Here is a 25,349-nt window from a genome sequence, read left to right as displayed (position 1 = left end):
CTTATGGAGTAATTTCACCAACCTAATTCGCGCAATTAACTGGCCGATAACATCGAGTTCAGTTCGACTCATAAAACGTATGGCGCGAGCAGTGACGGCAGCAACAAACAATTGCTGTACCTACAGGCTGTCACATAAGAGCCAATGCTGGCAGCCCCGGGAAAAGTAAAACATTTCCAGGGTGGATAACAGCACCTTTGTTTGTGCACTTTTTGTCATCATTACGATGCCACAGGTATATAGACACTTAAACCATCTAAATGTAAATGAAATTGAACAACAGCAAATTTTATTTTTATAACAGCAGGGAGATGATAAAAGTGACCCAGCAACAGAACAAAATGACGGGTCATGAATAAGCATTATGGACAAGTGCAGTCGGAAATCACAAAATCGGGATCTTCTAATACTGGATTAAATAAGAACAAAAACTGTCCGTAAGTTCTACTATTATTTCCAACACCTTTCAAGTATGAATGGAAGATAATTTAAAATACCTTCAGCTTTTCAATGCTGTTTTTGATTTCTATGTGTAAAAGAAAACAAAAGCCAAACATTTCCGAGAATAATGACATAATGGTGTTAGTAATTGTTCTAGATACTGTGGTGTCATGAATTTGAACATATCGCGCCACTGCAAAGTCGTGCACGATAAAAAAATAATGGGAAAGGTGATTTCAAGTGCGAACTTTGCAAAAAGTTGCTGACTTCTTGGAATGGCCTCCTGAGACACCTACGTGGCAAGCAAGGAGGGCCGGGCCGGAGCCGTAACCTATGTTTCAGCTTTAGTTTAATTTCGCCGACTTGGCTGTTGGGTCTTCTTTGTTCGCTACGTCCCTTTATTTGCCTAAGTTATGTAGCATCTCGTTTTGTAGAACGTGATAGAGAGAGAGAGAGGGTTATTAAGCCCTCTTGCATGAAACAGTTAACTAGATCACTAAGATCAGTCGGTTTCATGAGAGAAAAATGAAAGGCAGTCTTGCTTCAACAGGCTGGCTTCATACCAATGTAGCCACATCGGAATTTTGAGTGTCGAGTTACGGGTAGCTAAGTCTTTTGTTTCCACCACGTGTCCACGTTTTATAGGTATTCGAGAGACTGTGAGTTGGTAATTAGCTGTGGAGAGTGGAGTGGTAGTTTTTTTAAATGGGGTTTCTAAGAGTACCGCGTCAATGTGGTCATCGAAAGCAGTGTTTTTGTAAGTTTGTAAGATAAATCGTTCTTTGACAAGATTGCGAGCCAACCACATCTGGCCTAAAACCACCTCAAAAGAAGAAGCGGCTTCAATGTTCTATTTGTACTGATATAAATCGACACAGACCTTTATCGCGATCGAAAGGCTGCTGCCAGGTGTGTGGAATATCCACCTGTTCCAAGCACGTCACACAAGTTTGTAGTCGCTGCCTGCCTGATCCAGTTCAACTTTTGACTGATCCGCAGATTGACAATTGATTGTTCCGGCAAATGTACATATAAACTGATGTGCTGTTCTGGTTGAAAGCAGTACCACTACTATGATTTTTACATTTTTATGGCGGATCGGCAACAGCATTGTTAACGTTTTCAACTGTCATCTTATCTATTCTGCGATTCACACAGTCAGTCAGTATTAGTTATAGCGATAATATAGTACTTTAATCGATGAAATGTAAAGAAACCGTTTTGCTTTACACAGGGTAATAATTTGTACCAGTTCACATGTAGTACGATATATATTACTCGTGTACGGTTTACAAGTGGTGTAACGTATTACTTGTGAGTTGTGATGTGGGTGAAAACAGTTACATCAATGAGATTGAACAAAATCACACGAGGTTACAAAAAACTACAAAAAAAAGTTTTTTACTGTCATCTTTATCTATTCTGCGATTCATTCAGTCAGTCAGTACTAGTTATAGCGATAATAAATAATTTAATCGATGAAATGTAACGAATCCGTTTTTCTTCACATAGGGTGGTAGTTTGTACCAGTTCACATGTAGGTTCGTGTGTTTGTGGTGTATGCTTTACAACACAAGTGCACTGTACTTTTTGTGGGGTTGGGTGAAAACAGCTAGACCAATGAGATTTAATAAAATCACCCCAGTTTACCCAAAACAATTCAGAAAAAAGGCAAGATGTTTTTTTAGCAAATTTTATGTAGATTTGCCATCCAGAAAATGGCGGGCCTTCCGGTAATTGAAACCCTTCATCAGTAAGTGAAGAGGTTAGGTGTTGCTCAAAGTTTGCAGCGGCGCATTATGAATCTTTCGTGACCTTGTACTTTGTTTTTAAGCTGATCCATGTTCTGTCAATGTTATTGAAACCAAACTTTTTCTTAACCAGGAACTGTCCGCTCGACAGCTAGTCAAATAGCTAGGTTGGCTTTAACATCTTTTAATGGAATTTTCTTCAACAAAAACAATGATTTTCTCGCTATCAACACTACCACACAGCCGAGCGCAACATTACCACAAAACAAATTCCAAGCGACTAAGGATTCCCCGTTGGACGCTAAATACATTACTGATTGGGCCCTCGAGCTAACGATCAGAGAGGTCACGAGTATAAACAAGTAAAACACGGCATGTCGTGAACATGCATATAAAGACAATACAATGCGAATAAAAACGGTGTATAACGTGATGGATATAAAAACAGTGTATAACGTGATGGATATAAAAATGGTGTATAAAAATAATCCCGTGACAGAAAAATCTTGTTCCGCTTTCATTCCCTGTTGAAGATTTGTGGTACACTGACGATCCACTTCTGACCGTGTGCGCGCCGTACGTCATCACTGATGACGTTGTGTAGCACCTCAGCGGAAAGACATGGCCTCACAGACCTTCCGGGGTTCCATCAACGCGGAAATGTAACATGCAATGGATAGGTACAAGTCCATTTCATGTCCCAATAGCAACTACGTCCTTCCCATTGATGAAAGTTGTATACAAATAAATTGTTGTTCTGTGTTAGTAAGTGAAGAGGTTAGGTGTTGCTCAAAGTTTGCAGCGGCGCATTATGAATCTTTCGCAATCAGGTTATTTAAGTTAGCTTTCTTTTTGTTGGGGTTAGGTATTTTACTTCCCATTGATGAAAGTTGTATACAAATAAATTGTTGTTCTGTGTTATGTTAAGTCAATATGTTTTGTAAGATTATTTTGTACTAATGCATCAACACCAGTACATGTATTTGTTTTCAAAGGCACCCCGGCATATTAATCAACTGATCAATATCCAGAGCTTGAGTCGCCTCCAAGTTCTGTTGGCATCACTGCTCTTGCAAAGAAAAACGGAGCCAATACACAAGCAGCAGGTATTGGTCCCAAATTGGAGTGCCACATGGATCGCAGGCTTTCAACGCTGCTTGCCCATTTTGTGCAACACCACTGGAAGGTGACCCAGGATACAAAAAGTTAATTTGGCGTTAATGTTGCACACTTGCACGAAACTTAAAATTTGGTTGCGTAATTTTTTTTACACATCACAAGTAATTAAGTATTTTTTTCTACTTACGCACGAATTGTTTATCAACCTGCTCAGTGACTCTTGCTTTACACGATGTGTGTGTGTACAGTGTAAACTCACAGGTTAACCTTGCGGCTTTACCCGTCAAAGAAGTTTATTTCATCTGCTAACCAGTATTGACTCGGCTTCGGTCTTTCCAAAAGCATTTTCAGACAACTACAGTCTCTAATCAACTGTGAATCCTGCGATTTTTAAAGTTATATACCTTGTAGATAATCCACTACATATTGCTGGTGTTTTCATTGGCTTTTAACTGTTTTTTGCTAGATTTTTCTGCCATTTAATGTAAGTTTTGTTAAATGTGCAGTCACATGCAATATTTAATCCTAATTCACCCCCATTTTTACAGGTATAGTTTTATTAAGCTCATTGCTAATTCCCAACCAAAAATACCAACAACTTCTTAGTCGCAACTCGCAACATACCAACACGCAGTCATACTGCTAGATCTTTAATTCCATATTACACTTGAGCAATGGCATTGCATAAGTGTTCGGCTAAACTTATGTTTAATCGTGACTAGCGTACAGGTGAGTGACATAGTGAAAAACTAGGCCATCTCTTATCAACACAATAACACCGGCATACCAGCAGTAATATATAACTGGTAATTTCAATCCAGCAAAATCGCATACCATTACTTTCTGCGAGTCGACAGAAGTTTGACAGCATTGTTAACCTAGAGCTACCGTGTTTTTCACTTACGTTAAAGTAGCTAATGATGGTTATAATGCGTTATTTCAGGCCAACTCGAGAACATAAGAAAAGGAACATGCTAACTAACGCGTCAAAATCGGCACCTGAAAACATAGAACGCATATGAAATTAACAACGCTACAAGATCATTATGAACAAATACATAGGCCTATTCCAAAAATTTGCACGGTTATTATTAAGATTTGCACTAATTTATGATTGAAACCAACGGTAAGTATTCCAAGCTAACCGGAAATTTTATTTAGCCCACTTTTCAAGTTAATAAACGAAAGAATGTTCAACCAACTAATGTTTTATTTTCACTAATTTCAGGTAACTGTTTCGAGCTCTACGGTGTGATTTTAATGAAATAAACTAGTAATTTAACTTTCACTTCTTTCTTCTCTTCCGAGCGGTACTGGCAAATGGCACAAAATTGTGGTTGTTCTCTAACTGTCATCGAGTTAGTTGTGCGTAAATGATTGAACGAAAACGATACGCTTCTTTGCGCTCACGATAGCAGCAAAGAGCAAAATTATGAAGAACATCTCCATAGTTAGACAATATCTCAAAAACTACAAAATCAAACTTTATAAAACAAACATGGAAAGATAGCTGAACATTTTTTAGAAAAAGTCACCAAATTTCAAATTTCTACAACAAACAATGCAACTGTACGCAACGTTTTGCTGTGACTGTGTGCGGGGTAGGTCAAGCCTAGTTAAAATAGGGTTAATGCATGAAATGACCTGTAAGTTCATCCCATAGAAAGGCATAGATTGAATTGAATTCTTTTACCTTGTAAAAAGTATATTTGTAAGATATCAGATACCGGATGTTATTTTGTTTGATGACGATAACAAACAACTGGTACCATACATCAATGCATTTAATGTGGTTAGTGTAATAAATTCAAACAAATATGAATGTTGACGGACTCTTATTTTCATTTTGTATTTCCTAAAATACAGTTCTCTGTATTTTAGATACATTTCTAAAATACAAGCTCTCTGAAAGATTTATTTAATCTACGAACTATATGACTATAGGCCTAATACCTAAATTCTAAAGCCTTATCATGTCAACTTTAACTTAACAAACATCTATCACCTTCTTGTACTGCTGTTAAGTTTGCCAGACAGCTTAAGGGACACACTTGGCTTGGACCGAAGGTTTTACAGTTTTTTAATTATTTTCAAGTTAGCCATAGTCGTTGATCAGATAGGACTTCTGGAAAGTAACTTTTTTCATTACAGAAGTTGTTTGAGATTGGGGGTTTTTCTGATATCACTGATTAAGAATATTACGTATGATTTTGGCTGTTTGGTGTTACTAACTCTTATGTTATATAGGCCTACCATATTTTCATCGCCTAAAAAAAGGCCAATTTCGCCAGGTAGTACAATGCAAATAGAGTTTTACGTTTAACGAATTTATCACATGTTTTTGGATAACTATATGCATATGCACAAGTAATGCATTCAGCTTCAAAATCATTACGTCGTTTTCTGAAACAAGGTGACTTTTGCCACAGTTCATCAGATAACACAACATATTTCTTTGCCAAAAAGTCGGGATCACGTAAATTGACCGTGAACAAAATCACTGGCGACAATTGGTCGTGGTCAACTGGCTATCAAACGCTACGAATTTTATTTTTGACGCATATTAGCATTGTTGTTTAATGAAATTATATGATTAAAGTAATAATATGAATTAAGGTCAGTTGGTTCTAGGTAAATTTAAGTCACGGTGAGTTGTCCCCCCCCCCCCCCCCCCGGGGCCCGGACAGTTGTCCTCGCGTTTGATTAGTTTATTCGCGGTCAATTTCCCACGGTTAAATGTCGTTTAACCCTAAAAGTCACCTAAAACTATAATTGTGTTGAAAATATAAGCAAGAATGCAAAAAAATGTAAAACAGAGGACATTTTGAGTTTTTGACATTTTTCAGTAGGCTATACATTGAGCACAACTCATTTTTCTTTAAAAAAGAGGATATATGGTAGCCCTAAGTAACACGAATGTGAGTGAGCGAACTTATCGACATTCATCCACATTGGCAGTTTGCAAACTTTTGATAATGTTTGAGTCAAATTGTTATTGTAATCATGCAATTGTTCATTAAGGAAACTATGAGTTAATTCTTGTTATTTTATGTGATTTCCATGTTTAACTTTAATCATTTAATGCTATCATTTAATTTAAGTACTATTCCCTTTAAGTTCGTGTGAAGCTAAGTTTTGTCATTGGGATTGGCCAAGGAGGCCATTCGTATCGAGTAGAGAACGTGTTGTGTGTACGCTCTGTGTGAGCCGATATTACAATCATCAACTTATTACAACAGGGAAACTTTTTGAATTTCGTTTTTATATGTGACAGTCACTGTTTTTTTTACTTTGTAATTAATTTTGCAAACAATTGTTGATATTGATTATTTTTATTAAAACATTTACCCATTATATGAGTTTACTCCTATCAATAAAACCTTCAAATTATTTAAGTTCTTTTCAGAATATAGGTTATAAGTTTGTATAATATTAAGTATTAACGCAATTGATCATCAAGTAGTTGGAATGCCAGGTGACGTTTTGTTAAAATCAATCAGTGATGGGATTTCACAAGACGTTTTTAATAAAGAAGGACAAGAAAAGAAATTTTCCTGCAAATTTTGTGATAAATCATTCAAATGCAAAAGCAACTTGAAACAACATTTAAGAACTCACACAGGTGAGCGACCTTATCAATGCGATGTGTGCGACAAGTCATTTACCCAAAGCGGCAGTTTGAAAGCTCATGTAAGAATCCACACTGGTGAACGACCTTATCATTGTCAAGTTTGCCTCAAGTCATTTACCCAAAGCACCAATTTAAAATCTCATATGAGAATCCACAATGGAGATTGATCTTATTATTGCCAAGTGTGTCAACATTCCTTTTCCCAAAAGAACAATTTGCGGAGTCATGAAACTATTCACACTGTGAAACGACATTGACAATGTTTAATGACAGATGCATTAAAGAAATATTAAACCTCCTATTGAGGAGATCTAAATATTTTGAAGTGGTCTTTGGACAAAACTTAGCATCGAAAAATATTTAAAAACCATTTATCCAGATGCTGCATCCATTTTTTTGTGTTTTATTTGTTCACTTTTACATTTTTTATCAATGACTTTGTTGTATTTATGAAACATAAAATTGCACCATATAGTTTTGTTGGGCAAACAGCTTGTTTTTTCAGGAAGTTTATCAATGCAAGGTGCTCTAAAATTCGTATGATAAAATTCATATGATAACTCACACTGATAAGAAACCTTATCAATGCCTAGTGTTAATATCGCTACTCTCGTGATATATAATCCTGGGATATACCCTAGCAGTTGGCGCGCTTTAACGTCCCAGGTCGGGTGCAGAAATAGGGTATAAATTAGCATGAAAGTAGCTAAAATTGGGTTTTTTAGACCAAAAATTCTAGTTTTTATTTTGCGCCTCTGTAAAAAAAAGTTGAATCATGTTTTTTTGATGGCCTTTTATTGAATGGTAGCTAAAAGCATACTAAATTGACATGCAAAATTTCAGAGAGTCCCATGCAGGATTTTTCGAATTATAAGCCTTTTAGTAAATTTACTGTATAATAAAAGAAACAAAGATTTCAAGGCATTTTTTGGTGTTTGACGCCTCCTTAAAGGTAACTGGATTAAAAGTAAACATTGACTTTCCGTACAGTACTTAGCTTATTTTAAAGAAGTTAGTTTTTTTTAAACTTCGGCTTTTTGTCATAACAATTAACAACCTCTCTACATCATGCTCATATATAAATGTATTTGTGGTTTAGCGTTTTTTACTTATAAAACGAGCTATTAACGTTTTTGCCGATGTTTTACATACAGTTGTCATTATAATATTACATGTCTTCGTTTTCAACTCCAACAATAAAAGTTAATACCGCCGTGGTTTTGCCCGAACCATTGACAATTCCGACAATTGTTGTTCATTTCAGAATATACCGTTACTGTCCGTTAAATTTCTGGGAGAGAAAAAATTTAAACAGTTGCACTGTAAAAAATAACCTTAAAATTACATACATTTTTATTTCATTTTACATAAAAACATATGTAGATGTGCAGAGGATGCTGCTTGATTTAACTATTCGGTCTTAGTTTACCTGCCGAATTAATGATCTGACTCCGTGGTTGCGTGCGGTTAAAAATCTCTAACCTTAACGTGTTACTACTGCTACTAGCCGAAAGCTATTATGATTAACAGATACAGTTTATCAGAAAACAATCCTTTATTGTAGGAACTGTACAGGTTCCGATTATTATGACACAAACACAAACTTAGCATTCACCAATTAAAACAAGTCTAACGAATTACATTTTAACACGACTAACGTAGTACGTTCGTACGATTCAATATCTCTGTCTGCGCGTACTCGCGTATCAGCACGAGTTTATAAAGTGGAGCGATGTGAACGGAAATATTCAACACAATATACACGAACATTTCAGAATGTGTGACCGATAAAGGTAAAGCGTTGGCAATGGGAATTACATTCAGTTAAAACTAGGATGTTATGAAATCACCTGGTAACGCACTAAACAGCGTTTTCACATAAAGTTATTTAGGGCAGTTTCCAAATATTAAACGACAATAATTGTGGTTTCGTCAAGTTGCAACTGCAGCTAGATTGCAGCTTGCAGAAATGCTAGTTGCAGTTTTATTATGAACAATGTTTCAGTAACTAAATGGCGCATGTTTCCACAATTCATATAGTGGTATTGGATGTGGCTCCCAAGCCACTACAGATGTTTGTGACAGATAATTATGTGTTTTTTTTGCTAACATACTTCAGATTTTACAAAACATTTTCTGTTTCTTGATTTTTTTTCATGTATAACCATAAAACATATATTTGTTTGCAATTTTATGGTAAACTTATGTAACAGTACACTAAGAATAAAAATTAAAATTGATAAAAAAATACAGTATTTCAATAGAGTAAAGCAAATACAAATGTGGGCTCTATTTCTGTCATTAGGGCTGTAATACTAGGCTTATTGTGATTTATAAGATCGAAAACAAAACGATAATGAAAAAAATTTCTACCCAAACTACAACCAGTTTTTGCAAATCCTTGACGTTCTTTTGAAAATTTCTTTAAAGTTAATTTGTATACTGTATTAACTTATTTATTCTATTTTTGTCCTGGAATGAAACATATCAAAAAGATATGTAATTCATATTTTGTATGTAACCCGTAGACCTAAACGTACCATGAAATGCTTCCACAGGTTAAACAGTCTTGGTTAAACTCTATAAAATTGTATAAATAACCATTTTTTGAGTTAAATTAACGTTTAAAGTTAATTTTTGTTTCCCTTTTTCCAAATTATGATATTTCCAATTCTTCAGAAAAAAATGTTTAGATTTTTATGTTCTTTCTCTGAAAATTGCTGCTGCACGTGGCAGGCGTTTATGAGTTCTGCTTTGGGTTTGGTTCGGTTTGATGCAAACTGCATTCTATCTAATAACAGAACTAGGCTAGGCTATATGAGGTTGTATACCTGTCCCCAACTTAGGAATATACGAAGTTGTAAAACCATTAGGAGAACTTTGTTGCTCTAAATCTTGTAATTTGACTGACTATTTTCCACTGAATGCTTACAAGGTCAATAGATAAAGGTTTCTCATTTTAAATCATGCGGTTATTTGAGCATTTCACATCTGCTTAAGCACTACCAATTAGTGAATTATACACAACAGGTGTATATTTAAGGAGGCTTCAAACACCAAAAAATACCATGCAATATTTGTTTGTTTTATTATACAGTGAATTTATTAAGACTAGTTAGGCCTAGGCCTACTAGAAAAATCTTGCATGGGTCTCTCTGAAATTTTGCTTGTCAATTTAGTATGCTTTGGACTACCATCTCGTAAAATGCAATCAAAAAACATGAATAAAACTTGTTTAACATAGCCTAGGCGAAAAATCTAGAATTATTGGCCTATAAATCGGCTACCTAATTTGTCCTACTTTCATGCCATTTTTTAGCCTAATTCTGCACGCAACGTGGGACATTAAAGCATGCCAACTGCTAGGCCAGACGTAAGAGTCTAACAAAATCAGAGATATCTTTAATTTTAAGTGTTTGCTGCCTCCTTAGTGGTTTTGTTGTACATTGAAATTATGGCATACCATTTATTGTTTTATTTGCGAAACAAAACTCACTGTCATTAAGTTACTTTGAAAAGTTTACTAATATAAATGATTGATTGATGGTAAAATTTGTTTTCATTTTACGTTACGACTATTTTCATGATTAGTGTATGTACATTTTACGTTATATGAGATATGATTAGGTTTTTTAAATTGTTTTACTGTAATATGGAATCACCTGCGGAAGACCTTAGTGGCAGTGAAAATGACAGATTCATTAGTGAAGCTTTGCCAAATATTCATTTTATACATAAAAGCAAGTTACTGTCCACCGTTGCAAGTCTTGGTGTGGAAACTTTAGCTGATCTTTCTTTTCTAAAAGAGGAAAACTTAAGCATACTTCAGCCAATCAAACGGCGCAAGCTATTGATCTACATTCATAGTAATGCGCATCTACGGAAAGTAATCAATGAAAATAAGCTTGACATTTACAAATTGAAAGAAGAGTGGCCTATACTTTTCGGAAAAGTCGGGATGATGGTACATTACAAGAGGCTTACCCAAGTTTCCTTAGATCAGTTTCAAATTTTTGTTCAAAATCAACTGCAGCGATTGTTGCAGTTCATGCAAACACAACAGCTAAAAATGCAGGTTTGCATAGAATTATCTTTGATATCAATTTGGCAAAAGAAAAGGTTGATGCAGATACAGATGTAGATATAATTGGTGTAGTAATTATGCTCTGTAAGTACTTCCATGAAGATCCAAATGAACTTTTGTTAAAGGTGAGCACCACTAATGTCGATACAGATGGCTAATTTATGAAAATAATTTGAAAGTTATGGTATACTGATATGTTGATTCGTAATCCAGTAAGAAACATTTGATTGTATAAGACTCATAGTACACTAAAAATATTTTTCTTTGAAGGAAGATGAAGATGTGCCGTTGAACCCTTGCATTGTGGCACATGGTAATTAATTTGACTATTTTTGTGTGCTATAAGTTGTAGTGCATTACTGTACTGTACTGTACTTTGCCTTTTGTTAGGGCCAGCCAGATGTGTTAACCTCAAAAAGGTTTTACATTTTCGTGGACAAGAAGTGTGCTTTTGACTACATCAATTCTGCCCTTGAAGCTGTCACCTTACCATCTGCATGCTACTACGTGTTTAATGTAAGGTATCCTGAAGAACTAAGCGCGACTCTGGAATTACTGCAAAGGTTAGTTCATGAGTATCTGTACCTTGTCACCATTGTTATTGTAAGCAGTAGCGGATATTTGTTTGTTGTTTGTACTGTTTATTTAAAAAATAGAATGCATTTTTGCTTGTTGACATCAAAGTATTTTTTGCTTTCAGAAATTTTGTTAATATTGACCCACTACATGGGAGCAAAACTAAGCATCGTGGCCAAAAAGCACGGAAAAAAGGAATTAATGGCAAACTGCTATCTTTCTACAACGCAATAAATAACTTCGAAGTACTTGTGTAAGAATAGTTGTGGCCAGACATTTCTGTCAAGTATTTCTGTTTTACCTGACCATTTTTCTTCGAGGACAATGTTGTTATTTGCATGTGATTTATACAGTTATAAAATTGATTAGTCTGATGTAAAGTAGTTTGAGCGCATTTTGTTTCATCGAAATGTGCATAACTGCATAACTATGTGTTTAAATGTGGTGCTGATGACTGCAACCCAAACTTCAGGAAGTATACTTCACTTATGTCTTACTATAAAAGAAAGCATAAGACAAAGCCATATCAAAGAACTTTTACTGAATCTGACATTTCTTGTGATTTGTATAAACGTGCACAGCCTGATTGTACTCTGAGTACCAACTGTTTTGAGTAACCAACTGTACAATATTGTAAAACATATCAAGTGTCATATTTTCAATGGTGAAGTAATTAACTGTCCGTATTACCACTGTCATGCAAAGTAAAACAAATAAAAGTAATTGTAAATAAAAGGCGGGTGATTGCTAGATTTACTTTTAATAAAGTAATGATTTTTGCACTAATACAGCTAATTATATGTAGAAAACATGTTTATAGGATCTGTAATAAACATACTATCATTAATATTTTAACAGTCTTATGCGTTAATTTACATAACGCGTTGTTTTCTGAAAAAACAAATTGCTTTGTGTAAAAGCACTTTACATCTTTTGAATATAAAAATACATAATTTTGTATGGCGACACTGCTGCCATAAATTTAGATGTAAACAAGAAAATTTTTTTTTTACAGTGTGGCTTCGGAACGAAGTCATGGAGAGCGCATAGCGATAATCTCGCAAAATAGAACCATGGAATAATGGACTATGTAAACATTCCCCGTTTTTATGGAAGGTTATTCGAATAGGTCGAATAGAATTGTCCATGTACATTTGTACAATACAAACTCGCTTTCCTTTGCAGCGAAGGCGAACTGTAAAAGGCACACGACAATTTTTGTACAACGTATGGATTGTATGCCATACGCTATTAGCAGAGCCAGGCTATAAACTGTACAGTAGGCCAAAACAAAACAACGTAAGCGTGGACGTTTTCGACCAAACGGCGAGAAAATACAAAACTCATGCAGCAAGTAGACGATGACCTTTGGCTGTTTCGACAAAACTTCTGGACATAGTGGAGCTAAATTTCTGGATTCTGCACAGAAAATGTTTCGGTAGCAAAATCGGCCGACGAAGCTTCATGCTCCTGCTTACGCGGTGAAGCGGAAGCAGGTGGTCCAAAGAGAAGTGAACCCAGCGCAGAGAAGACCATTTGGAAAGCGAAGGAAATGTGCGGAAGAAAGTCGTAAAGCTATATAGTTACAGAACACACCACATTGGGATCTTCTGAAGTAATACGGCTTCCGACATACGTTTTTATTTTGATATTTCCGAGAAAATTGATTCCATACACTGTAAAAAATAACCTTAAAATTGCATACATTTTTATTTTATTTTACATAAAAACATATGTAGATCTTTGGGAACAAGGGACAGTCTCTTTTGGAAGTAGGTGCTATCGACGGGGTTAACGAGTTAATCCAACGTCGATCGCCGAATGTTTTTTGTTGCCCGCGAATGATTTTGCGCAAGGGTAATTGCTGCGTTGATAGTCTGGTTTCTGAAAGGTGGGTGATGAATATGATAAGTTATCACTGTGTCATAAATTACCAATTGCTGTATGATTTGTGAAACTGGCCAATGTTTGTGTGTGGTGATCGTTGTTGCCATGTTTAGTTAAATTAATCGCGTTGGTTTGGTGAATTATGATTTGTGAAATTAGTACTTGTTTGTCCGGAACTCTTTGTTCCATTGTTAGCGTTAGATCGTGGGTAATGAGGTGGTTTAGACACTTAAATTTGTTGTATTTGTGGCTGTAGTGGGTAAGAAATTGCGACGTCTGATGGTGACCACTTAAAAAATGTAGCACGAATTCGTTTATTAACTGGTTGAGTAAGATTCGTTTGACCTACTGCACTCATTAATTCGCGCATTAAATCTTTGGAAGATAGAACACGAAGTGTCAGATCAGCCAACAAAAACTCTAAATAATCCTCAGTCCTCACGTTTATCAAAATTTTTCAAGATTTCATTGATTATTATGTCGTAACAGTTATGAGCATACGCAGAAGGTAAACAAAGTAGCCCGAGGTCTGTCGCCGGAATTGCCTCTACCGCTAACATGTGACGATTAGTTTTTGAAGTGATTTGATAAAGGGAAAATTTATGTTCAAGGTGGGAAATCCACGCTTCGGGATTGATTTACATGCTATACATGAAATACAAAATACTTACATGATTTAATCCTATTTACACATACTATCTCGATAAACAATGACATTTAATCGCTATAAAATACACATAGCTCGTTGCCATATCTCAAACAATACTGCACCACAAAGCCTATGCATATAAAGGAATACACTTCATTGCTTTTTTCACTAATACATAAACATTTTAACGCATCTTAAGGATATACGTTCTTTTATATTTTAGAATATTAAACAGCAGTTAACATAATTATTCATCCAATATGTTTCTAAACGGTCTGTTTGCAAAGCGTTTTTTATTCGTCATTTTGTACAAGACGTACTTTGTTGTTGTTCCATAACAGTGGTTGCGATTTACCACGGCAAACGAATGAAAACTGCCGACATTGCCTGTGATTATTTTACAGGCAGGCTAAAACAGCTACTGTTGCGTTTTTTAGCAGTTTTGTCATAGTTGCAATATCATCCCCGTGCTTTTCGATTCTGGCTTTGTACTCTGCAAACAACCTTGACTAGAACTCGATGGCAAACTTCTTTCGCGAACGTGCTGCGATCACGCTGTTTCGCATTTTCAGGAAGTCCGACTCGAACGTTACGAGCTTTCAGGTACTGGCGCCAGTCTTTCAATTGGCCTTTGTTGTACCTGTTCACCGAGTAAGAAACTTTTTGGCATAACCTAGAATCCTAGATCATCTGATTAGAAACAGGTAATTCCTTTTTCCTCTTCGTCCACATCTATCTCATGACTTAATACAATTTTAGGTAACGAGGGTCAGCAAGATACTGCCAGAAGATGATAGGTGTGTGTTAAGTTAAAGTTGACATGATAAGGCTTTAGAATTTAGGTAGTAGGCCTATAGTCATATAGTTCGTAGATTAAATAAATCTTTCAGGGAGCTTTTGAATTCTTCTTCGAAGACGTCATCTCATCAATGGAAGCACGTATTCACGAATTGCAGAATGAGAGGAAACGCAAGATTTGCATCGGTCTACCACAAGTTTGTGATTTCAAAACGTTGTAGTCCATTAACCTGGACACATACAAGATGAAACATTTGCAGGTTAGGACGTTCTGGTATTTGTCATTAATTTTGACATGAAACTTTCTTTGTACAAACTACAGATACAATCTACTATATAACAAACCCCATTCTACAACCCTGTCTAGTTAGTTCGAATCTTTGCAGTTACATTTGCGCGAATTTTCGCTCAATTCAAAAAGACTAGCAAATGGTATCTGGAAGTACAGTACTCAAATGTTATTCTGTAATTCTGTTAACTCTATGTGGCAATTGGTAATTGGAGATAGAAAAGGTTACCATGGGTAGCCAAAAATTAATCCTATTTAGCAAATTGCTACACTCAGTAGCCATCTGTTAACTCTATGTAGCAAATGGTAACTGAAATTATGGCAAATATAAACCCTAAATAACAAAAGATTACATATGGTAGCCAAATGGCAATCCTTTCATTGCCGCCGCAACAATTACACTTTGTATTGGTTTTCACGTCTTTACCTTTAAAAATAATTATGATTTCGTGAAAAGTTTAACTCTCCGGGTTAATTGCCAATTGTAATGTATATCCGGAGTGATTTAGTCTTTCAAGTCATGATATGATGTTGTGATGTTAATCATTGATCAAATGAATTGCTGAATATAACGGAGACCCAGGTTCACTTATTACGTAATAATGCCGAGTTCGAATAGACCGATAAATAATTAGTTTATCGAAATCCGTAAAAACGAAATACGTTGACAGATTTTGTCATGTAACTGCTTTATGGTTTTGGAAGGCGTTTTGCGTTATGGAAGGTACTCATCTGGCAATCCGGTTTTGCTATGCCCGTAGTGATTTAATTCTTTAAGTCTTTGCAACTTGAAACTTATGGAGTAATTTCACCAACCTAATTCGCGCAATTAACTGGCCGATAACATCGAGTTCAGTTCGACTCATAAAACGTATGGCGCGAGCAGTGACGGCAGCAACAAACAATTGCTGTACCTACAGGCTGTCACATAAGAGCCAATGCTGGCAGCCCCGGGAAAAGTAAAACATTTCCAGGGTGGATAACAGCACCTTTGTTTGTGCACTTTTTGTCATCATTACGATGCCACAGGTATATAGACACTTAAACCATCTAAATTTAAATGAAATTGAACAACAGCAAATTTTATTTTTATAACAGCAGGGAGATGATAAAAGTGACCCAGCAACAGAACAAAATGACGGGTCATGAATAAGCATTATGGACAAGTGCAGTCGGAAATCACAAAATCGGGATCTTCTAATACTGGATTAAATAAGAACAAAAACTGTCCGTAAGTTCTACTATTATTTCCAACACCTTTCAAGTATGAATGGAAGATAATTTAAAATACCTTCAGCTTTTCAATGCTGTTTTTGATTTCTATGTGTAAAAGAAAACAAAAGCCAAACATTTCCGAGAATAATGACATAATGGTGTTAGTAATTGTTCTAGATACTGTGGTGTCATGAATTTGAACATATCGCGCCACTGCAAAGTCGTGCACGATAAAAAAATAATGGGAAAGGTGATTTCAAGTGCGAACTTTGCAAAAAGTTGCTGACTTCTTGGAATGGCCTCCTGAGACACCTACGTGGCAAGCAAGGAGGGCCGGGCCGGAGCCGTAACCTATGTTTCAGCTTTAGTTTAATTTCGCCGACTTGGCTGTTGGGTCTTCTTTGTTCGCTACGTCCCTTTATTTGCCTAAGTTATGTAGCATCTCGTTTTGTAGAACGTGATAGAGAGAGAGAGAGGGTTATTAAGCCCTCTTGCATGAAACAGTTAACTAGATCACTAAGATCAGTCGGTTTCATGAGAGAAAAATGAAAGACAGTCTTGCTTCAACAGGCTGGCTTCATACCAATGTAGCCACATCGGAATTTTGAGTGTCGAGTTACGGGTAGCTAAGTCTTTTGTTTCCACCACGTGTCCACGTTTTATAGGTATTCGAGAGACTGTGAGTTGGTAATTAGCTGTGGAGAGTGGAGTGGTAGTTTTTTTAAATGGGGTTTCTAAGAGTACCGCGTCAATGTGGTCATCGAAAGCAGTGTTTTTGTAAGTTTGTAAGATAAATCGTTCTTTGACAAGATTGCGAGCCAACCACATCTGGCCTAAAACCACCTCAAAAGAAGAAGCGGCTTCAATGTTCTATTTGTACTGATATAAATCGACACAGACCTTTATCGCGATCGAAAGGCTGCTGCCAGGTGTGTGGAATATCCACCTGTTCCAAGCACGTCACACAAGTTTGTAGTCGCTGCCTGCCTGATCCAGTTCAACTTTTGACTGATCCGCAGATTGACAATTGATTGTTCCGGCAAATGTACATATAAACTGATGTGCTGTTCTGATTGAAAGCAGTACCACTACTATGATTTTTACATTTTTATGGCGGATCGGCAACAGCATTGTTAACGTTTTCAACTGTCATCTTATCTATTCTGCGATTCACACAGTCAGTCAGTATTAGTTATAGCGATAATATAGTACTTTAATCGATGAAATGTAAAGAAACCGTTTTGCTTTACACAGGGTAATAATTTGTACCAGTTCACATGTAGTACGATATATATTACTCGTGTACGGTTTACAAGTGGTGTAACGTATTACTTGTGAGTTGTGATGTGGGTGAAAACAGTTACATCAATGAGATTGAACAAAATCACACGAGGTTACAAAAAACTACAAAAAAAAGTTTTTTACTGTCATCTTTATCTATTCTGCGATTCATTCAGTCAGTCAGTACTAGTTATAGCGATAATAAATAATTTAATCGATGAAATGTAACGAATCCGTTTTTCTTCACATAGGGTGGTAGTTTGTACCAGTTCACATGTAGGTTCGTGTGTTTGTGGTGTATGCTTTACAACACAAGTGCACTGTACTTTTTGTGGGGTTGGGTGAAAACAGCTAGACCAATGAGATTTAATAAAATCACCCCAGTTTACCCAAAACAATTCAGAAAAAAGGCAAGATGTTTTTTTAGCAAATTTTATGTAGATTTGCCATCCAGAAAATGGCGGGCCTTCCGGTAATTGAAACCCTTCATCAGTAAGTGAAGAGGTTAGGTGTTGCTCAAAGTTTGCAGCGGCGCATTATGAATCTTTCGTGACCTTGTACTTTGTTTTTAAGCTGATCCATGTTCTGTCAATGTTATTGAAACCAAACTTTTTCTTAACCAGGAACTGTCCGCTCGACAGCTAGTCAAATAGCTAGGTTGGCTTTAACATCTTTTAATGGAATTTTCTTCAACAAAAACAATGATTTTCTCGCTATCAACACTACCACACAGTGGAGTGGTTGCGGAGTCATGAAACTATTCACACTGTGAAACGACATTGACAATGTTTAATGACAGATGCATTAAAGAAATATTAAACCTCCTATTGAGGAGATCTAAATATTTTGAAGTGGTCTTTGGACAAAACTTAGCATCGAAAAATATTTAAAAACCATTTATCCAGATGCTGCATCCATTTTTTTGTGTTTTATTTGTTCACTTTTACATTTTTTATCAATGACTTTGTTGTATTTATGAAACATAAAATTGCACCATATAGTTTTGTTGGGCAAACAGCTTGTTTTTTCAGGAAGTTTATCAATGCAAGGTGCTCTAAAATTCGTATGATAAAATTCATATGATAACTCACACTGATAAGAAACCTTATCAATGCCTAGTGTTAATATCGCTACTCTCGTGATATATAATCCTGGGATATACCCTAGCAGTTGGCGCGCTTTAACGTCCCAGGTCGGGTGCAGAAATAGGGTATAAATTAGCATGAAAGTAGCTAAAATTGGGTTTTTTAGACCAAAAATTCTAGTTTTTATTTTGCGCCTCTGTAAAAAAAAGTTGAATCATGTTTTTTTGATGGCCTTTTATTGAATGGTAGCTAAAAGCATACTAAATTGACATGCAAAATTTCAGAGAGTCGCATGCAGGATTTTTCGAATTATAAGCCTTTTAGTAAATTTACTGTATAATAAAAGAAACAAAGATTTCAAGGCATTTTTTGGTGTTTGACGCCTCCTTAAAGGTAACTGGATTAAAAGTAAACATTGACTTTCCGTACAGTACTTAGCTTATTTTAAAGAAGTTAGTTTTTTTTAAACTTCGGCTTTTTGTCATAACAATTAACAACCTCTCTACATCATGCTCATATATAAATGTATTTGTGGTTTAGCGTTTTTTACTTATAAAACGAGCTATTAACGTTTTTGCCGATGTTTTACATACACTTGTCATTATAACATTACATGTCTTCGTTTTCAACTCCAACAATAAAAGTTAATACCGCCGTGGTTTTGCCCGAACCATTGACAATTCCGACAATTGTTGTTCATTTCAGAATATACCGTTACTGTCCGTTAAATTTCTGGGAGAGAAAAAATTTAAACAGTTGCACTGTAAAAAATAACCTTAAAATTACATACATTTTTATTTCATTTTACATAAAAACATATGTAGATGTGCAGAGGATGCTGCTTGATTTAACTATTCGGTCTTAGTTTACCTGCCGAATTAATGATCTGACTCCGTGGTTGCGTGCGGTTAAAAATCTCTAACCTTAACGTGTTACTACTGCTACTAGCCGAAAGCTATTATGATTAACAGATACAGTTTATCAGAAAACAATCCTTTATTGTAGGAACTGTACAGGTTCCGATTATTATGACACAAACACAAACTTAGCATTCACCAATTAAAACAAGTCTAACGAATTACATTTTAACACGACTAACGTAGTACGTTCGTACGATTCAATATCTCTGTCTGCGCGTACTCGCGTATCAGCACGAGTTTATAAAGTGGAGCGATGTGAACGGAAATATTCAACACAATATACACGAACATTTCAGAATGTGTGACCGATAAAGGTAAAGCGTTGGCAATGGGAATTACATTCAGTTAAAACTAGGATGTTATGAAATCACCTGGTAACGCACTAAACAGCGTTTTCACATAAAGTTATTTAGGGCAGTTTCCAAATATTAAACGACAATAATTGTGGTTTCGTCAAGTTGCAACTGCAGCTAGATTGCAGCTTGCAGAAATGCTAGTTGCAGTTTTATTATGAACAATGTTTCAGTAACTAAATGGCGCATGTTTCCACAATTCATATAGTGGTATTGGATGTGGCTCCCAAGCCACTACAGATGTTTGTGACAGATAATTATGTGTTTTTTTTGCTAACATACTTCAGATTTTACAAAACATTTTCTGTTTCTTGATTTTTTTTCATGTATAACCATAAAACATATATTTGTTTGCAATTTTATGGTAAACTTATGTAACAGTACACTAAGAATAAAAATTAAAATTGATAAAAAAATACAGTATTTCAATAGAGTAAAGCAAATACAAATGTGGGCTCTATTTCTGTCATTAGGGCTGTAATACTAGGCTTATTGTGATTTATAAGATCGAAAACAAAACGATAATGAAAAAAATTTCTACCCAAACTACAACCAGTTTTTGCAAATCCTTGACGTTCTTTTGAAAATTTCTTTAAAGTTAATTTGTATACTGTATTAACTTATTTATTCTATTTTTGTCCTGGAATGAAACATATCAAAAAGATATGTAATTCATATTTTGTATGTAACCCGTAGACCTAAACGTACCATGAAATGCTTCCACAGGTTAAACAGTCTTGGTTAAACTCTATAAAATTGTATAAATAACCATTTTTTGAGTTAAATTAACGTTTAAAGTTAATTTTTGTTTCCCTTTTTCCAAATTATGATATTTCCAATTCTTCAGAAAAAAATGTTTAGATTTTTATGTTCTTTCTCTGAAAATTGCTGCTGCACGTGGCAGGCGTTTATGAGTTCTGCTTTGGGTTTGGTTCGGTTTGATGCAAACTGCATTCTATCTAATAACAGAACTAGGCTAGGCTATATGAGGTTGTATACCTGTCCCCAACTTAGGAATATACGAAGTTGTAAAACCATTAGGAGAACTTTGTTGCTCTAAATCTTGTAATTTGACTGACTATTTTCCACTGAATGCTTACAAGGTCAATAGATAAAGGTTTCTCATTTTAAATCATGCGGTTATTTGAGCATTTCACATCTGCTTAAGCACTACCAATTAGTGAATTATACACAACAGGTGTATATTTAAGGAGGCTTCAAACACCAAAAAATACCATGCAATATTTGTTTGTTTTATTATACAGTGAATTTATTAAGACTAGTTAGGCCTAGGCCTACTAGAAAAATCTTGCATGGGTCTCTCTGAAATTTTGCTTGTCAATTTAGTATGCTTTGGACTACCATCTCGTAAAATGCAATCAAAAAACATGAATAAAACTTGTTTAACATAGCCTAGGCGAAAAATCTAGAATTATTGGCCTATAAATCGGCTACCTAATTTGTCCTACTTTCATGCCATTTTTTAGCCTAATTCTGCACGCAACGTGGGACATTAAAGCATGCCAACTGCTAGGCCAGACGTAAGAGTCTAACAAAATCAGAGATATCTTTAATTTTAAGTGTTTGCTGCCTCCTTAGTGGTTTTGTTGTACATTGAAATTATGGCATACCATTTATTGTTTTATTTGCGAAACAAAACTCACTGTCATTAAGTTACTTTGAAAAGTTTACTAATATAAATGATTGATTGATGGTAAAATTTGTTTTCATTTTACGTTACGACTATTTTCATGATTAGTGTATGTACATTTTACGTTATATGAGATATGATTAGGTTTTTTAAATTGTTTTACTGTAATATGGAATCACCTGCGGAAGACCTTAGTGGCAGTGAAAATGACAGATTCATTAGTGAAGCTTTGCCAAATATTCATTTTATACATAAAAGCAAGTTACTGTCCACCGTTGCAAGTCTTGGTGTGGAAACTTTAGCTGATCTTTCTTTTCTAAAAGAGGAAAACTTAAGCATACTTCAGCCAATCAAACGGCGCAAGCTATTGATCTACATTCATAGTAATGCGCATCTACGGAAAGTAATCAATGAAAATAAGCTTGACATTTACAAATTGAAAGAAGAGTGGCCTATACTTTTCGGAAAAGTCGGGATGATGGTACATTACAAGAGGCTTACCCAAGTTTCCTTAGATCAGTTTCAAATTTTTGTTCAAAATCAACTGCAGCGATTGTTGCAGTTCATGCAAACACAACAGCTAAAAATGCAGGTTTGCATAGAATTATCTTTGATATCAATTTGGCAAAAGAAAAGGTTGATGCAGATACAGATGTAGATATAATTGGTGTAGTAATTATGCTCTGTAAGTACTTCCATGAAGATCCAAATGAACTTTTGTTAAAGGTGAGCACCACTAATGTCGATACAGATGGCTAATTTATGAAAATAATTTGAAAGTTATGGTATACTGATATGTTGATTCGTAATCCAGTAAGAAACATTTGATTGTATAAGACTCATAGTACACTAAAAATATTTTTCTTTGAAGGAAGATGAAGATGTGCCGTTGAACCCTTGCATTGTGGCACATGGTAATTAATTTGACTATTTTTGTGTGCTATAAGTTGTAGTGCATTACTGTACTGTACTGTACTTTGCCTTTTGTTAGGGCCAGCCAGATGTGTTAACCTCAAAAAGGTTTTACATTTTCGTGGACAAGAAGTGTGCTTTTGACTACATCAATTCTGCCCTTGAAGCTGTCACCTTACCATCTGCATGCTACTACGTGTTTAATGTAAGGTATCCTGAAGAACTAAGCGCGACTCTGGAATTACTGCAAAGGTTAGTTCATGAGTATCTGTACCTTGTCACCATTGTTATTGTAAGCAGTAGCGGATATTTGTTTGTTGTTTGTACTGTTTATTTAAAAAATAGAATGCATTTTTGCTTGTTGACATCAAAGTATTTTTTGCTTTCAGAAATTTTGTTAATATTGACCCACTACATGGGAGCAAAACTAAGCATCGTGGCCAAAAAGCACGGAAAAAAGGAATTAATGGCAAACTGCTATCTTTCTACAACGCAATAAATAACTTCGAAGTACTTGTGTAAGAATAGTTGTGGCCAGACATTTCTGTCAAGTATTTCTGTTTTACCTGACCATTTTTCTTCGAGGACAATGTTGTTATTTGCATGTGATTTATACAGTTATAAAATTGATTAGTCTGATGTAAAGTAGTTTGAGCGCATTTTGTTTCATCGAAATGTGCATAACTGCATAACTATGTGTTTAAATGTGGTGCTGATGACTGCAACCCAAACTTCAGGAAGTATACTTCACTTATGTCTTACTATAAAAGAAAGCATAAGACAAAGCCATATCAAAGAACTTTTACTGAATCTGACATTTCTTGTGATTTGTATAAACGTGCACAGCCTGATTGTACTCTGAGTACCAACTGTTTTGAGTAACCAACTGTACAATATTGTAAAACATATCAAGTGTCATATTTTCAATGGTGAAGTAATTAACTGTCCGTATTACCACTGTCATGCAAAGTAAAACAAATAAAAGTAATTGTAAATAAAAGGCGGGTGATTGCTAGATTTACTTTTAATAAAGTAATGATTTTTGCACTAATACAGCTAATTATATGTAGAAAACATGTTTATAGGATCTGTAATAAACATACTATCATTAATATTTTAACAGTCTTATGCGTTAATTTACATAACGCGTTGTTTTCTGAAAAAACAAATTGCTTTGTGTAAAAGCACTTTACATCTTTTGAATATAAAAATACATAATTTTGTATGGCGACACTGCTGCCATAAATTTAGATGTAAACAAGAAAATTTTTTTTTTACAGTGTGGCTTCGGAACGAAGTCATGGAGAGCGCATAGCGATAATCTCGCAAAATAGAACCATGGAATAATGGACTATGTAAACATTCCCCGTTTTTATGGAAGGTTATTCGAATAGGTCGAATAGAATTGTCCATGTACATTTGTACAATACAAACTCGCTTTCCTTTGCAGCGAAGGCGAACTGTAAAAGGCACACGACAATTTTTGTACAACGTATGGATTGTATGCCATACGCTATTAGCAGAGCCAGGCTATAAACTGTACAGTAGGCCAAAACAAAACAACGTAAGCGTGGACGTTTTCGACCAAACGGCGAGAAAATACAAAACTCATGCAGCAAGTAGACGATGACCTTTGGCTGTTTCGACAAAACTTCTGGACATAGTGGAGCTAAATTTCTGGATTCTGCACAGAAAATGTTTCGGTAGCAAAATCGGCCGACGAAGCTTCATGCTCCTGCTTACGCGGTGAAGCGGAAGCAGGTGGTCCAAAGAGAAGTGAACCCAGCGCAGAGAAGACCATTTGGAAAGCGAAGGAAATGTGCGGAAGAAAGTCGTAAAGCTATATAGTTACAGAACACACCACATTGGGATCTTCTGAAGTAATACGGCTTCCGACATACGTTTTTATTTTGATATTTCCGAGAAAATTGATTCCATACACTGTAAAAAATAACCTTAAAATTGCATACATTTTTATTTTATTTTACATAAAAACATATGTAGATCTTTGTGACAGATAATTATGTGTTTTTTTACTAACACACTTCAGAATTTACAAAACATTTTCTGTTTTTTATTTTTTTTTTGTATAACCATAAAACATAAATTTGTTTGCAATTTTATGGTAAACTTATGTAACAGTACACTAAGAACAAAAATTAAAATTGATAAAAAAAATACAGTATTTCAATAAAGTAAAGCAAATACAAATGTGGGCTCTATTTCTGTCATTAGGGCTGTAATACTCGGCTTATTGTGATTTATAAGATCGAAAACAAAACGATAATGAAAAAAATTTCTACCCAAACTACAACCACTTTTTGCAAATTCTTGACGTTCTTTTAAAAATTTCTTTAAGGTTAATTTGTATATTAACGTATTTATTCTATTTTTGTCCTGGAATGAAATATATCAAAAAGATAGCCTATGTAATTCATATTTTGTATGTAACCCATAGACCTAAACGTACCATGAAATGCTTCCACATGTTTATAGTCTTGGTTAAACTCTATAAAATTATATAAATAACCATTTTTTGAATTAAGTTAACGTTTAAAGTTAATTTTTGTTTCCCTTTTTCCAAATTATGATATTTCCAATTCTTCAGAAAAAAATGTTTAGATTTTTATGTTCTTTCTCTGAAAACTGCTGCTGCACGCAGCACGTGGCATGCGTCTATGAGTTCTGCTTTGGGTTTGGTCATGTT

At 35.2% G+C, this 25,349-nt stretch overlaps 1 protein-coding gene across 1 annotated transcript; it reads left to right on the top strand.

The window, feature by feature from the left end:
* The first annotated feature begins 10,472 nt into the window (after positions 1-10,472).
* Positions 10,473-12,469, top strand: LOC143453753 (uncharacterized). The gene is made up of 4 exons (XM_076954959.1): positions 10,473-11,151; positions 11,297-11,340; positions 11,422-11,589; positions 11,727-12,469. The coding sequence occupies exons 1-4, from the start codon at positions 11,104-11,106 to the stop codon at positions 11,857-11,859; spliced, it is 393 nt and encodes a 130-aa protein (XP_076811074.1). The 5' UTR covers positions 10,473-11,103; the 3' UTR covers positions 11,860-12,469.
* Positions 12,470-25,349: the final 12,880 nt, after the last annotated feature.

This window comes from Clavelina lepadiformis, chromosome 1, assembly GCF_947623445.1.
Source record: "Clavelina lepadiformis chromosome 1, kaClaLepa1.1, whole genome shotgun sequence".
Classification (NCBI taxonomy): domain Eukaryota; kingdom Metazoa; phylum Chordata; class Ascidiacea; order Aplousobranchia; family Clavelinidae; genus Clavelina; species Clavelina lepadiformis.
This window is presented reverse-complemented; position numbering and strand designations above follow the sequence as displayed.

Bases quoted from the DNA above. Each gene is read 5' to 3' on its own strand.
- LOC143453753 (XM_076954959.1), top strand. From the start codon at position 11,104: ATGCTCTGTAAGTACTTCCATGAAGATCCAAATGAACTTTTGTTAAAG. The intron at 11,341-11,421 runs TAATTAATTTGA...TTGTTAGGGCCA, and splicing joins CCTTGCATTGTGGCACATGG to GCCAGATGTGTTAACCTCAA. The intron at 11,590-11,726 runs GTTAGTTCATGA...TTTTGCTTTCAG, and splicing joins ACTCTGGAATTACTGCAAAG to AAATTTTGTTAATATTGACC.